Below are 15,642 nucleotides of genomic sequence, written 5' to 3'. Positions count from 1 at the left end.
ACTGGAATCTGCTCTTCCTGTTGTGCTGTTTGTGCTCCTGCTGAAGATGGCAGCTAATGAGGGCACAGACTGCTTTGCTGTCATCTGTTATCTGAGTCACTCATAATGCTGTAAGAACTTACTGATATAAATGGGTAAATTAAACATGCAAAATGCCTCAGATGTCGTCAGAGACACAATATGATAATGAAGGAAAATTATCAAGACGGGTCATGAGAAAGCTATACCTGTAGATCAAATATCAAAGAATATCATTAAAAAGTAAGGCAATAAGCAAATGACTGTAAAGGCAATGGAATGACAATGAAAAAAATCATGGAAATTCAATGGTCAAAAAGGATGGGAACACTTAAGTACACTGTTTTCATGCAAGGCTTATCCGGCAGTTAGACAATGTTATGGATGCAGTGTTTTGGCCATAAATAATAGAAGAGTATTGCAAATGGTGTAGAAATGGTTTTAGTATGTGATTTAATGACAGATCAGAGGAGCACATGTTAACACGGTACAGTTACAGATATTCCATTGAGGGAGATGAACAAGACCACGAGTCCTTTGATGTGTCAACTGAACAGCTCCTAAATCTCTCTGAAAACACACAGGCGGCTGGTGTGTGTATGTGTGTCTATGCATCATGAAGCATAACAGACCGAACTGATCTGCCCATATGCTCTCCCGGATGCTGGAGCAGTATGGTCTAGATCTCTGCACTCCCACCCCTCAGGTGTCTTTTGTTCCCACCACGGTGTCTCTCCCTTCTAGTCACAGAGTCACTTTGAAGTGCCAATCAAATCACAAAGAACAAACCGCTAGCACAGAATATATGACTTTCTTCCTTTGTCTCTCACTCTGTCCTTTTGTGCATTTTTTTTTTTCACTTTTTCAAACTCTTGAACACATGATGGAATTATTAGCATATTAAAAAAAGTAACGATATGGCATAGCAGGGTCGTGGACAGCAGGGAACAACAATGCAAAATGTGAAAGTAAAATTAAACTAGCATGTGTTCCAGCATAGTTTTAATAGCAAAATAAAAAGGCTTAACTTTTAAAATGATGAAGAAAACATTTCCAATATATTTTATTACGACATGTCCGATCAAACTTGGGGTATTAAGGCACTTGGTAGAATCAAGACATCAGTCTTGACCTTGAACATCTTTTCTAGAAATGATCGCTGTCATTCGATCGACCTCACAGTCCTCACTTCACTGTAAATGTAACACAAAAAAACTGGTGTATAAACAATTTTCACTTAAAAACTGCTAGTAAATTTCATGATTAATTGCAAAGAAACAGCAAGTATGAAAGGTATTTCAGTTTTGTATCTGTTATGCTTATGTTTATGATAAATGTAAGTATTTGTTTTGTCACTTTTTATTTGTGGAGGGTTTTTCCTGACAGGAAGCAAATGTGTTTCGCAGACACCAGTGCATGCAGGAAGTGCAGATACAGTCATCTCACACACATACACACCGTGTGGTAGATGAGATAAAGGGATTAGTGGACTGCGGTTGTGTGCTTCTGCTCAAACTCTGACTGACATGGCAGCTCTGCATAATCCTGATAATCCTGAAGAATGCTACAGGTGCTGGAGGTCCAAGGCCTCTGACCTGAGGCCAAACTCACACACACACACACACACACACACACACACACACACACACACACACACACACACACACACACACACACACACACACACACACACACACACACACACACACACACACACACACACACACAAGCAGTCAGATCTCAAGTTCAACAGTTCCTTAAACTTTACTTCCCTATTCTAGAATAACATCATCTATACCCTACATCTCTTTTCATGCTAAGTGTTTGGAGCCACTGTGACATATTTATAGCCAAGAGCGAGAGACGAGCAGCGGGAGACGTACAAACATCTGCTGGAATCGTGCCTAAACAATTCTGCATCGGGAATCCTCCGTGAAACGACTGTCATTTCTCTCACAGCGCTTAAACAAGCAAACAGAACTGTTGTTCAGTTTTATTGCACAGCTCATTGCATGAAGAATCGGTTTATGCTTCTTTAAGTCATTCATCATGAAGAGACTTGTGCAAAGCCTGGTATTCTGCTTTTTATAAGCACATTTGCCAGTGTAATTGTCAAAGCAATTAAGACCAAAATTACATGTTCGTGTTTACATCCTTGTAACATTTTCTTGAGGACAGAGAAAGATAAGTCTGGGCTCATATTTCTTATTGTTCTTAAAGCTATTGTTAATTTCATTTTCATTAATCTAATGTAGTCATGATGATTCAGTCACAATAAAGAATATTGTAACTTATTGAGTATAAAACTAGTGAAATAAGTTTAATTATAATGCTTGGCTATACCCGACAACCCATTTTCTACAGTGTGCAGCACATGTATTATTTGTTAGAAATGAAATAACATTGTTTAAATGTAGCATACATGAATTTGCATAAGGGAGACCAGGGCTAGTTGTCACAGGGATACAGTAATGATTCAGTAAGGATGCATTAAATTGATCAAAAGTGTTTTGTGTGTGTGTGTGTGTGTGTGTGTGTGTGTGTGTGTGTGTGTATGTGTGTGTGTGTGTGTGTGTGTGTGTGTGTGTGTGTGTGTGTGTGTGTGTGTTTTTGTTTTGTTTTTTGTTTGTTAAATTTTTTAATGATTTTTTATTGGTTTTTGTGTTTTTGTTTTGTGTTTCGTAAAGTGTTTCAAAAGTGTTTCTTGGTTTTTATTTTTTATAAATTGGTTTACATATGTTGTTTTAAAAGTGACTGTAAAGACATTTCTACTTCAAATGAAAGCTGCTATTTTGAACTTTCTATTCTTAAAAAAAAAGAAAAAAAAGAAAAGAAAACATAAAATAAAAATAAATAAATAAATAGGTAAGTAAGTAAATAAATAAATAAATGCTGATGCTGAAAATTCAGCTTTGAATCTATCTCAGGAATAAATTTAATTTTAAAAGTTATTCAAATAGAAAACAACTATTTTAAATCGTAATAATATTTCACAAAATTACAGTTTTTTAATCTATTTTTGATATATGCAGCCTTGGTGAACATAAGAGGCTTCTTTCAAAAACATAAAAAAAGAAACTCACCGACCCCAAACTTTTGAACAATTTTGTAGTTTAAATTACGATAATTTTTCTTTAAAGCAAGCTGTGATATTTTTATTGGGATAAGTTGTCACATACTTGTTCATGAAATAAACTATTATGTGGCAGGTTCCCGTTTCCTGTTTATTAAAGTAGGAGTGGCAGTTGTTTTCCAAATTAAATCTAAATAATAATAAACAAGGATTAAATAAAACGCTTAAGCCTTAAGAGCTTGGGCATGAGTTCCGATTGGCCAATCCCGCTGCCAATCACACGCCCCTCTTCTTTAAATAGCGTACACGGCCCGTCGTTCACTCAGATGTAAAGAACCAGTGAGGCGGTGGTGGAGTGATGCGCAAAGCCGCGCTCGTGCCAGTGTAAAAACTGTGGCTTCCTACATCTCCGCTAGACTGCAAAATGAAATGAATTCAACATCTGCCGGGGACTCATGCTCCTGTTCTTCCTCTCCCGCGGAGATGTCTGCATGTTACAGGGACCTATGCGGAGGAGCAAGTAACTTTGCCAATATGCCCTATTGGACATTGCCATTACACACAGGAGAGTCCTATGGAATATAGTCCGCACTGTCACTCCACTCAGCCGGTGAAAAACAAACTTTTCGTGTTCTGCATCATGCTGTCACTGTGGGTGTACATGCTGTACTGCTGCGTGGGCTACTGCTCCACCACACCGAGTTTCATGATGGAAGAAAGGAGCAGCAGGAATCCACTCAAACACCTCCAGAAACAAGACCTGGAGATGTTCCTCAAAAGCCAGTCCGGGGACTTACTAAACAACGAGAGTGATGCTGACAGCAAAGGAGACGGCTGGGAGGAAAATAAGGGCGATGCTGCTTATGACGAGGACTCGGGAGTAGCAGGTGCCCTGAACGGGTCCGAGACCAAAAAGTTGCCCCAAGCGATTATAATAGGGGTGAAGAAGGGCGGGACGCGCGCGCTGCTCGAGTTTCTGCGCCTCCATCCTGATATCCGCGCGGTGGGAGCTGAGCCGCACTTTTTTGATCGCAACTACGAGAAAGGACTCGAGTGGTACAGGTACGGTTTTTTTTTTACACACTGGTATTTATATGTAGGCTACGTTTATCATATCGTCAGGATAAAAGCGGATTAATACCGCGGAATTATGTGGCTCATATTCATCCCAGTAGTGACACATAAACCTGTCAGTAATTGTCATATTGTGAACTAGCCTATAGGGGGCTTGAGGGGCTCTTACTTTCGAAGGTTTTCAAGGAATGAAAAAACAAACAAAAGATTGACGATTCTCAACGTTTTAGTTTTTTACATACCCTGTAGGCTACTTGCACATATAGGTCTACATTTCATGGGGTTTTCGGAAAATCAAAAGAGCAAATTCTAAAATAGAATTACATTAATATTAACATTAATAATTAATGACCTCAAAAAACGAAGACCTATAAATACATTTCCATGACCTTTGTGTTTTTTTTTTTTTTTTAATAATTTTGTGTAATCGATCATTGGCTATTACATTTTACATAGGCTATCACAAACATAACTAATGCTGGGAATTATAAGCATATGCTACATTAAAAGAAATCAAGGGAGAGAAAAGGCAGCTTGTTGGATGCAAACATGTAGCTATATTTAGTCACACCGTTATGTTGGACTTATGGGAATAATTCTTTCCAGCACAGTGTTTGGAAATGGTGAACTAGACCTAGATAAAATGTTGGAATGACTCAAGACAAACATAGACTAAATAAACATTACGCTCTCTGCTTGTGTAACACCCCTCACAGTCAGGTGCACTTGCACAACATTATCAGTCCGTAGAGGTTTGACCTTCACCTTTGATTCCTAGTATTTTGATTCTTTTACCAGACAGCCATATAGAGAAAACAGATTAAATTAACTGTTTTCCATATATTTTATATTAACTTTGAATGAGTTGTAATAGGGGTTAATCAGGTTAATAGGGACATTTTCCCCCAGTCATCTCAATGGCAAAAAGTGTCCCATTTTACCCGAATTCACCCCAACACAGAAAGTTGTTTTGGCCAGTTCCCAGTTAACTGGGAACGTTCTCAGAACTTCCCAGGCTAACGTTCTGGCAAGATTTTCTAAAAGTTCTACTAAGCAACATTAGTAGAACTTTCATTCAAAGTTATCTGTCTGGTCAACGTTAGCACAAACATTTTTTTTTATATGTAATTCATATAATTTTTATTTTTTTTTTCCTGAAATGTTTCAGCTGGATGTTTGTCTAACGCTTTTTAAACATTACTATTGGTTTCAGAACATTCAAATCATTCAGCAGTAACATTAATGTTTGCAATATGATAAAATGGAATGTTCCCTCATGCTCATGTAACCAAGAAAAAAATTGATGTTTTGAATGTTCATTGACTATCACCAGTAAATTTTGTCCATTTTGCTATTTATTTTTTATTTATTAGACCTTAGATTGGCCAATCATAGTTCAAACTAATAATCAAACTATGTAATTTGTTTCATATATCAGCAATATACACAAAATGAAATGTTGACACATTCTATTGGAAACACTAGCAAAGGAAAATGCACCCCAAAGCTTTTTATCGTTCGAGCTGATATACAGACTTTCTGTGGAGGAATCTGAAGTCCCAGTTCCTTCGCTATTGACAGAACACAGTGGGAATACAGGGAAGAGGCAAAGAGCAGGATGAGCCCCTTTATCCAGGAAGCCCAGCAGACTAATTGTGTAGCAGAAACATGGAGAGAGAAGCATGTAGCCAGGTGGCCAAGTCTCCTGTGGAGGTATTGAGCTCTGCTTCACTGTTAGTCCAGCACAGAGGAGGTGTCCATGTGCTCCCTGTAGGAGGCGTTTGGAAGGGTGACTGAGCACAGCAGGGTTTTAGAACTGTACATGCAGCGTGACTTTTTATACAATGCTTTTGAAGAAACAGAGGGGCTGATCAATTAAATAAACTGGCCATTCATTTGTGGAAATTTATGTTTCTGTTTCAAATATTGAAATATTAACACATTACAATTATACATCACAATATGACATTAATATGAACCCTGCAAAGTGTAAACCCTGAAATATTAGTCAGAATAATATATATATATATATATATATATATATATATATATATATATATATATATATATATATATATATAATATATATATATCGATTCCCCGGGAACACGTGATAGGTAAAAGTTGATAGCCTTAATGCACTGTAAGTCGCTTTGGATAAAAGCGTCTGCTAAATGCATAAATTTAATTTTAATTTAATTTAATATATATATTTACATTTACATTTAATCATTTAGCAGACGCTTTTATCCAAAGCGACTTACAAATGAGAACAGTAGAAACAATCAGATCAACGAGAACAACAACGGTATACAAGTGCTATGACAAGTCTCAGTTAGTCTAGTACAGAACACGTAGCCAGGGTTTTTTTTTTTTTTTTTTTTTTTTTTTTTTGGGAATATGATAGAAAAGAAAAAAGGTAAGTACTAGTATTAGTTGGTTAAGTGCAGGCGAAAAAGATGAGTCTTTAGATGTTTTTTGAAAATGAGTAAAGACTCAGCTGTTCGAATTGAGATCGGGAGGTCATTCCACAAGCTGGGAGCAGTCCAGGAAAAAGTCTGTGAGAGTGATTTTGAACCTCTTTGTGATGGCAACACAAGGCGTCGTTCACTTGCAGAGCGCAAACTTCTGGAGGGTGCATAAGATTGAACTAGTGAGTTTAGGTAAGTTGGCGCCGTGCCAGTGGTCGTTTTGTAGGCAAGCATCAGTACCTTGAATTTGATGCGAGCGGCTACTGGTAGTCAGTGTAACCTGATGAGGAGAGGAGTAACATGGGCTGTTTTCGGCTCATTGAAGACAACCCTCGCTGCTGCATTCTGGATCAGTTGTAGAGGCTTGATAGTACATGCAGGAAGGCCCGCCAGGAGAGCATTGCAATAGTCCAGTCTGGGAGAGAACAAGAGCTTGGACAAGAAGTTGGGTGGATTGCTCTGACAGGAAGGGTCTAATCTTCCTAATGTTGAATAAGGCAAATCTACAGGACCGGGTCATTGTAGCAATATGGTCTGTGAAGATTAACTGATGATCCATCACAACTCCTAGGTTTCTGGCTGTCCTGGAAGGAGTTATGGTTGACGAACCCAGCTGTATAGAGAAGTTATATATAATATAATATATATAATATATTATTTAATATTTAATTTTTAATTTTAATGGCAATTATAAAATTATAATTTAATTTTAATTATATGGTGAAATATATAAAATTCTGATAGCCTGTAATATTAATCAGAAATATCTTAATAACACTATAACAGACTACTTGTATAAAATCACTCACAATTTCTTAATAGGATTTAATAGAATCATATTTAAATAGTTAATTGTCTGATCCAAACTCTTTATTGTGACAGTCAAAACATACAATGTAATGCAATACAGTGATGACTGACAGATATAAACAAATAAACATTCCTCAAAAGCCTGATGTATCATAGTTGATGCATTTTTAAATGATTTTCATAAACATGATGCATTTATAATCAAGTTAATGTACGGTAAGTTTCAGTCTGTGTAATGTAAGTGTTTAGCTTGAAAATATTAGGCTACTAAAATAAACAATTTATTCAAGTTAAGATTTCAGCAAAAAGACGATTATGTTAACAGGCATAATTTTACTTGCTAAAAAGCATAAACTATCAATCAGACAACAGAGGGCATAGATTTTATACAACAGGCTTTTCAGCAAATTTCTGATTTTGTTGATTGTCAAATACCATACAATACGTATACGAGGGTTTATGGCATGGAATTTTTTTTAAGCTACAATGGTACTAAATTATATTCATATAGCATTCAGTATATTCTAAAGTATAATGTGGTATCCTCTTATCTTGTTTTTTGAAGAAAACTTGATTATTATAGCCATAAAATGTTATGTTGTTCAAGAAAACTTAATGTGGCAGTTTGAGAGGACACAAAAAAATAACAGAGATGTTTTCAGAAAAGGACTTTTTGAAAAGTTCTCTGACACAATCATATTACTTACTGACTCCAAAGCAAACATCCCGGCAGTCTGATAGAGTTACAAGGAGTAGCTTGTTTGTGGATGGCAGATGCTGGCAGTAAATTGAAAGCGAGTCTATTGAGTGAGATGTTGAATGTTTCAAAAGAGGATCTGTTGAACCCCTGAGGTTCTGCATTAACCCCAGTGAGAAAGAGCAGGCAATTAGAGTGAATTGTGTTGTTTCTTTCTTCACTTTGTATGCAAATGTGCTCAGAGGGTGAAAGTGCTTCTTGAGAAACCCAGCAGGATCTCCCTCAAAAAAAAAAAAAAAAAAAAAAACACCCTAAAAGGAGCAGAATGAGGGGATTCTTAAAACACACACGTAACTTTTCTTCAGTCTTAAAAGATGCTGCTGTTGTGTTTACTGTTAAAATTGCTGCTAGCCTTTGTGTGGGATGGTAAGGCACAACTAGAATGATGGATTTCTTCTGTGTGAAAATGCACAAAGCCAGTTGCTTATAATAATTTATAAATCCTTGGCTCTTCTCTTAACTGGCGCATGAAGGGAGTGTAGCGTTTCTATTCAAAAACTTAGTAAGCAACCTTCCTGTCAGCTGCCTGAAATAAAAAACTCACATATATCCTTATCTCAAGCTAATACTCTAATTTATACAGCAGAACATAGAAATATTGAATGAAATAGTCAATTTATGTGATGTACTGTATATACTGCCGGCTTAGGCCAAGGCTGACATAAAACATATTTTTCTATGAATGTTATCATTGAATTGAAGGAGAATTCAAAACTAGACTAGAAGTAAAATTATTTAATTGTCCCTATATTGTCCTATATCTTTGAACAGATGTAAATTCTGAGTTATGAGAGTGCATGAATGCAAAGACGTCATAGTTCGGTCATGAAAGGACCCGCAGGCCCCCACCTTGTGCTTTGATGCGGGTCTGGAACGTGTCCCATAGAAACTCTGTCAGATTATTTGAAGTAGCTGTATACCACCACTTCTCGTACCCTCCTGGGTTTTTTGACAAAGTGACATTCCCACAAGAATTCCTTCTCAGGTTGGGTCTCTGCTCTCTTAAAATGACCCGGGCTAAGCACTCATTTTGCTTGTGAACAGGTGTGTAGGATATACTTAAGCAAAAGGGTACGAGGCGGTGTTCTCTATTTTTAAAAAATCATGGCTAAAAGGGCTTGCAAAACATCTAGGTGTAAGGGCAGGATACAAATTTTCTTAAATGTTATTTTGTTAAGCTAATTAAAAGAGATGGCAGCTAATGCCACTATGGGTGGTGCACGGCAAGGCTAAATATAATATATACACACCATTTTTAAAAATAAAGGTTCTTTATTGGCATCTATAGTTCTATAAAGAAACTTTAACATCCATGGGAACTTTTCATTGCACAAAAGTTCTTTAGAGTGAAAAAAGGTTCATAAATGTTTTAAATAAAAGAAGAAAAAATGGTTCTATAAGAACTGAAGGTGCTTTGGGAAACCCAAAATTGTTTTAATTTATGGCATCACTACAAAAATGCCATTTAAAATAATTGTTTTCTATTGTAATACATATTAAAAGCTTTTATTTCTGTGATGCAAAGCTGAATTTTCAGCATCATTACTCCACCCTTTCAATGTCACATGATCCTTCAGAAATCACTCTAATATGCTGATTTGTTGCTCTTGAAAATTAATCTTTTGTAACAAGTGTGTATTCTTAGAAGAAGAAAAAATTATCTTGAAAGAATTACATTGTAATGTAAGTGTCATTTGTGTCCAAACATGTTATAAACATCTTCAAAGAAGCTGATTTACATACAGTCTACATACTCATCTAACACAAACATAAGTACTGCAAAAGCAACCTAGGTGTGCTATCAGAGCTGTGATTGTAACAACTAAAAACATTGAGAAATTCCACTGAACAGTTGCATTAGCAGACAGCAACTTGGTAAATCCCTGCTGCAAAGTGCTGTTCTATGAGCATCTCAGACTATCCCGAGGGAACTTCAAACAGCACTGACACTTTAAAGGCATCAACAACAGCCTTTGAAATGCTACCTGATTGCAGATAATGTAAACATAGGTTTACAGAGAGCTCTTCAAAAACAAGCTCAAGAGAAGACACAGCTCACTTCCCTCTAGACAAAACAAGGTAATAACAGCCATCTAACACAGCAGGCTCTCTAATTTAACCCTGTGCTGCTGGAGAACTTTATTTCTCTAACGGTCCAAGAGTGCAGTTTAATCTTAAACTGTGGCTAGTAAAGGCTTTATCACTATCTTTAGAAGTTTGGTTTTTCCTCTGTATTGTTCTTGGCTGCAGAGTTGGCTTGCTAAAAATCCCCATTTACTCATTTTTTATTAATTTATTATTAGTGCTTGCTACAGTAAGCATCATCACTATTGCTTATACTTAATGGTAAGAGTTTTTCAAAACCTTTAAAGGGGTCATATGATGCAATTTAAATATTTCCTTTCTCTTTGGAGTGTTACAAGCTCTTGGTGCATAAAGAAGATCTGTAAAGTTGCAAAGACTAAAGTCTCAAATCCAAAGAGATATTCTTTATAAAAGTTAACGGTCAACCAAACTCCCCTAAAACGGCTCATTCTAACACGCCCCCACATGTCTGCGTCACTATGTGGGAAGATTTGCATAATGCCACCCAGATGTTCACGCAAAGACAGAAGGCGTACCTTTTATTCTCGTTGTAATATTGTTGTTGCCGCCATGTCGTATAGATGCTGTGTGTTTCACTGTGAAAGCGAAACTACTTTGTTTGGCATTCCAAAAGAGGACGATATCCGCTTCGTCATGCCTGGGGCTGATCTGTGCTGATCGATGAGGAAATACATCAACGTTCAACCGGGGGTCATCACATGTGGTTGCCGCAAGCCCAACGGACGGTCCTTCATAGAATCCACCGACCGCACAATTCTCAAGCTGCCTGCCTCTGCTCACTCAAGCCGGCCTCCGCTCACTCTAGACCGCTGCTCACTCTAGGCCTCCGGCCTCTGCTCACTCAAGATCGCAGTGTGTGACGCTGTTTCGTTGAGAAAGCGAAACTACTTTGCTTGGCCTTCCAAAAGAAGACACGACTAGAAATCATGTTTATATCACGTTTATAATGGGTTTTATGTTTATGTCTCCAGGTTTCCCTCTGGGCCACTACAAAAGGCTCTGCTTTTGTATCTAGGGGACTGTGAACATAATTGCAGTGATATAGAGGCCCCTCTCCCCCCACATGCATCTATGTCTCAGTAGGTTTATGTTTTTTTTCACACCACTTATTAATGATGAGAGTCCAGAGAGAAATAGCAAGAGAGGTTTCTAATATTACATAAGATAATGCACTGCATGCATTTAAAAAAAAAATGTTTTTTAATTGTGGTAGGTGGTTAATGAGCTCGACCCACTACAATCCCCCTGACAGGATTAACCCTCAATCCCTCGACTCCTCAAAGCACTTCTCTCTTCTCCTCTCGTTTCCTCCTTCAGTACAAACTCTTTCCCACCTCCCCACTTCATTCCAGTAATTGTTTAGATAGTATCTATTAAACTTTGTCTTGAAGGAGAGGTTAAGACAACAGTCTTTGCCTAGTAAAGTATCTGTATATAAATACCTCATTATCAGGCGTAATCATTGCGGCAACATATCTTTCCCTAATTTCAACCCCACGCTAATTTTATTTTCAAACATCTGTCAATGTCAAAATTCTTGTCACTGCGAACTAAAAATAACTTAGGATAAATCGGCTGTTGTTTCAAGCAGAATAGTTGACAGGCTTGTCCAAACTGCATATTTACATTAATCTTGTTTGACAGTTTAAAGGGCTAATATATATATATTATATATATATATATATATATATATATATATATATATATAGTGATTGTTTTTATTTATTTATTTATTTATTTGCTCTCCTGACTGCTTACCATTTTAAAAGTTTGTGGATTGGTGGATTTTCTAATGTTTTTGAAAAGTGTCTTATGCTCACCAAAATTCAGAAAACCCCCAGCAATATTATATAATATTATAACAGTTTAAAATAACAGTTTTCTGTTTGATTAGCCTATATTTTAAATGTAATTTATTCATGTAATGTAAAGCTGTATTTTCAGCATGACTTGCAACATTACTCCAGTCTTCAGTGTAACATGATTATTCAGAAATCATATTTGCTGCTCAATATATTACATATATTATTACTATTGTTATTATTATCAATATTGGAAACTGTTGTGTTGCTTAATATTTTATGTTGAAACTGATACATTTTAGTATGATTTGATAGAAAGTCCAAAAGAACATTTGAAATAGAAATCTTTAGCAACAATGTGCAAGTCTTTTGATCAACTTTATGCATTGCTGCTGAATATAAGTATTAATTTCTCTCTCTCTCTCAAAGAAAAAAATCTTACTGACCACAAGCTTTTGAATGGTAGTGTCAATTATTGTGGTCAAAGTGTTCAGCTGTATTTTTTTTTTTTTTAGGTTTAATCTCTTTTATCTCAAACAACTCAAGTGAAAATTTGATTCCTCATGATAAAACTTATGATGATGTTTGTGATTGTAAGTGACAGTGTTGATATCTTGTCCTCAATCTACCTTGTCTGACACTGCATTGACCCAGAGTTTGTTGTTCACATCATTACGTGCATTATTGCAAGTGTCTGGTCTTGCATAAACCTCACTCGACCTAGTTCAGCCGTTCCCTGCTTGCTAGCTAAAGTTAAAAGACTAATTTGCCAATTACAGCATCTGACCTGATACTGCTGATTCAGGTATCATGAGAGGGAAATGAACTCTGCATAAACATGCACAAACCTGCTCTTAAATAAAACAATGAGGGGAAAAGGAGGATGCTGTATCTTTTATGTACATTTCCAAGCCTTTGTGTGGTTCATTTAGTGATCTGTATTAAGCTATGGCCATGAGGAGGATTATTATAAAACTGTAAGAGGGATTAAGGGGAATGTAAGGAGATGGGTGTTTTCTCTTTTGTGCTAAATAAATATACACAAGTGCAGTGATCCAGTCACTATAACTCCTATTAACTCTGAGTGTCTGTGTAGCTTCTCAGATTTACTTATGTTTGGTTATGGATCTGAAAATATGGATTACCCCTACAGTTTTGGTCCAATCTTATGTTGTTCTGATATAAAAAAAAAAAAAAAAGATATAAAATATGGTCCAATTTGCAGCTTATTCTGGCCATAAAGGTTCTGCATTGATAAGAAGAGGTTTAAACTTGTTTAACAATAACGTGCTTGCAAAATTAAATAAGTGGCTTTTATGTTACTGTATTGAAACATTTAATTGTAAAGATTAAAAAACGCACACTGTTAGAATGCTGTTAGAGAAACATATTTAGATTATTTATACACTAAATACACTGGATACAACCTTCTGCAAAATGCAATTTTGTCTTTTTGGGTGCAATACTCATTAGACAGTCCTGGGTGTCCCTTCTAATGCTTTGAGCTTTGTGTCAGACAGAGAAGTGTGTGTCCTACGATAGTCCTGCTGTTTTTCATATCTGTGCTGTCTGTTATTATGAATCGTTCTTTGATACTCAGCCTCCCCATGCCTCTCTGCTCCTAGGGAACTAATGCCCAAAACTGAGGAGGGTCAGCTGACCATGGAGAAGACACCAAGCTACTTTGTAACCAAGGAGGTCCCAGCCCGGATCCACGCCATGTCCAAGGACACTAAGCTGATAGTTGTGGTTAGAGACCCAGTAACCCGGGCGATCTCGGACTACACGCAGACCCGCTCAAAGAAACCAGACATCCCTTCCTTTGAGAACTTGACTTTCAAAAACATCACAGCCAATCTAATAGACACCTCGTGGAGCGCGGTGCAGATCGGCATGTACGCCAGGCATCTGGAGCAGTGGCTGCAGTTCTTCCCCATGAGCCAGCTGTTGTTTGTGAGCGGGGAGCGTCTGATCAGCGACCCGGCCGGGGAAATGGCCCGCGTACAGCACTTCCTGGGCCTGAGGAGGGAGGTCACGCACAAACACTTTCACTTTAACCCCACCAAGGGCTTCCCTTGCCTCAAAAGACCTGAAAGCAACAGCAAACCGCACTGCCTCGGCAAAACTAAAGGCCGCACGCATCCAAACATCCATCCTGATGTGATTCAAAGACTGCGAGAGTTTTACAAGCCATTTAACAAAAAGTTCTACTACATGACTGGCCATGACTTTGGCTGGGACTAATTTGTATTAGTTTTTGGAAAGACATTTTTAGAAAATAATTAATTGTAAAAAGTATAGAACTCTATTTTATAATAATTTATTGAAAATAATATACTCACTCGGCTGCCTATCTGTTGTTGTACATCCTGCGAGTTTCTACCTTTTACATTCTGCTCAAATCTGTAAGCTTGATATTTTGTCTTTTTTAATGGAAAAAAAAAATTGACGTAGGAATTTAGGACAGGGGATGTTTGACAAAGGAAAATAGCACAATGAAACTAATTACGGGTATATGATGAGTCATTCCAGTTTCATAACAGGCCCTAATTTTTGCTTTAGTAAACATTATCTACTGTTTTTTTTTTTTTTTTTTTTTTTTTTTTTGAGGATTCCAGCATGTCATCATTCATTATAAAGGGCCATTATTTAGTCTCAGCTGTTCCAAAGCCACATTTTGTGGATTAATACTCATAAAGCTAGACGAACTGTTAATAATGCTCAATAAAAAATAATGTTTGGGACACCAGCTGTTTAAGAAAATGGAATTTTCTACATCAGCATTACACAGGAAGTCTGTGAAGATGGATATTTGAACTGTGTTTGATTCTCTGTTACAAAAGTCTAAGACTGTATTTATAATTCTCGAGAAGAGAAAGGCAATGCAACGCAGCTCGACAGAAATGTTCACACATCTCTGTCTCTATAATGACTTCATGTTACTGTAAGGTTTTGCATGAAACTTGTCATGAAATGTTTTTCTTAAAAAAAAAGATTCTTAAGGGCCTTTTCAGTATGAATATGTAATGGAGAAGTTTAGTTAAGTCATTTCACAACTTACAGGAATTGCAAAAATGGAAAGTGAAATTTTCCTAGTCATGATTTTTATTCATAGCTACATCAGTGGTTGAGTTTTATTCAGCCCTTATTGTGTACTTTCAAATGCTGTTGCTTTTTTAATGAATCCGATGAAAATGAGTTCAAAATGATTGTACGCTTGTTTCTTTTCAACTTCAGACCCAACAGTCCTGTCCGAGGTACGAGACCCTGAGTATTTCTGTGCTGTGAAGAAATAAATCTATTTTTTACCAGAGCATAACATGTTGTATATTCTAGTGCTGAACATACAGCTTTGCATCACAGGAATGAATTACATTTTAAAAGTATATTCAAATAGAAAACAGTTATTTTAAATTGTAATAATATTTCACAATATTACTGTTTTTACTGTGTTTTTGATCTTACAGAATCCAAAGTTTTGACTGGTAGTATATTATAGCCTAAAATCTTTATTAGATCTTCAAATAATTA

The 15,642-nt window shown here is 36.7% G+C and overlaps 1 protein-coding gene across 1 annotated transcript; it reads left to right on the top strand.

The window, feature by feature from the left end:
* The first annotated feature begins 3,415 nt into the window (after positions 1–3,415).
* On the top strand, positions 3,416–15,424 carry LOC109048433 (heparan sulfate glucosamine 3-O-sulfotransferase 3B1-like). The gene is made up of 2 exons (XM_019066107.2): positions 3,416–4,153; positions 13,737–15,424. Exons 1-2 carry the CDS (start codon positions 3,666–3,668, stop codon positions 14,353–14,355), a joined length of 1,107 nt encoding a protein of 368 aa, XP_018921652.2. The 5' UTR covers positions 3,416–3,665; the 3' UTR covers positions 14,356–15,424.
* Positions 15,425–15,642: the final 218 nt, after the last annotated feature.

Source organism: Cyprinus carpio, chromosome B3 (genome assembly GCF_018340385.1).
Source record: "Cyprinus carpio isolate SPL01 chromosome B3, ASM1834038v1, whole genome shotgun sequence".
Lineage (NCBI taxonomy): Eukaryota > Metazoa > Chordata > Actinopteri > Cypriniformes > Cyprinidae > Cyprinus > Cyprinus carpio.
Note: the sequence above shows the minus strand (reverse complement) of the source record. Positions and strands in the feature narration are given on the sequence as shown.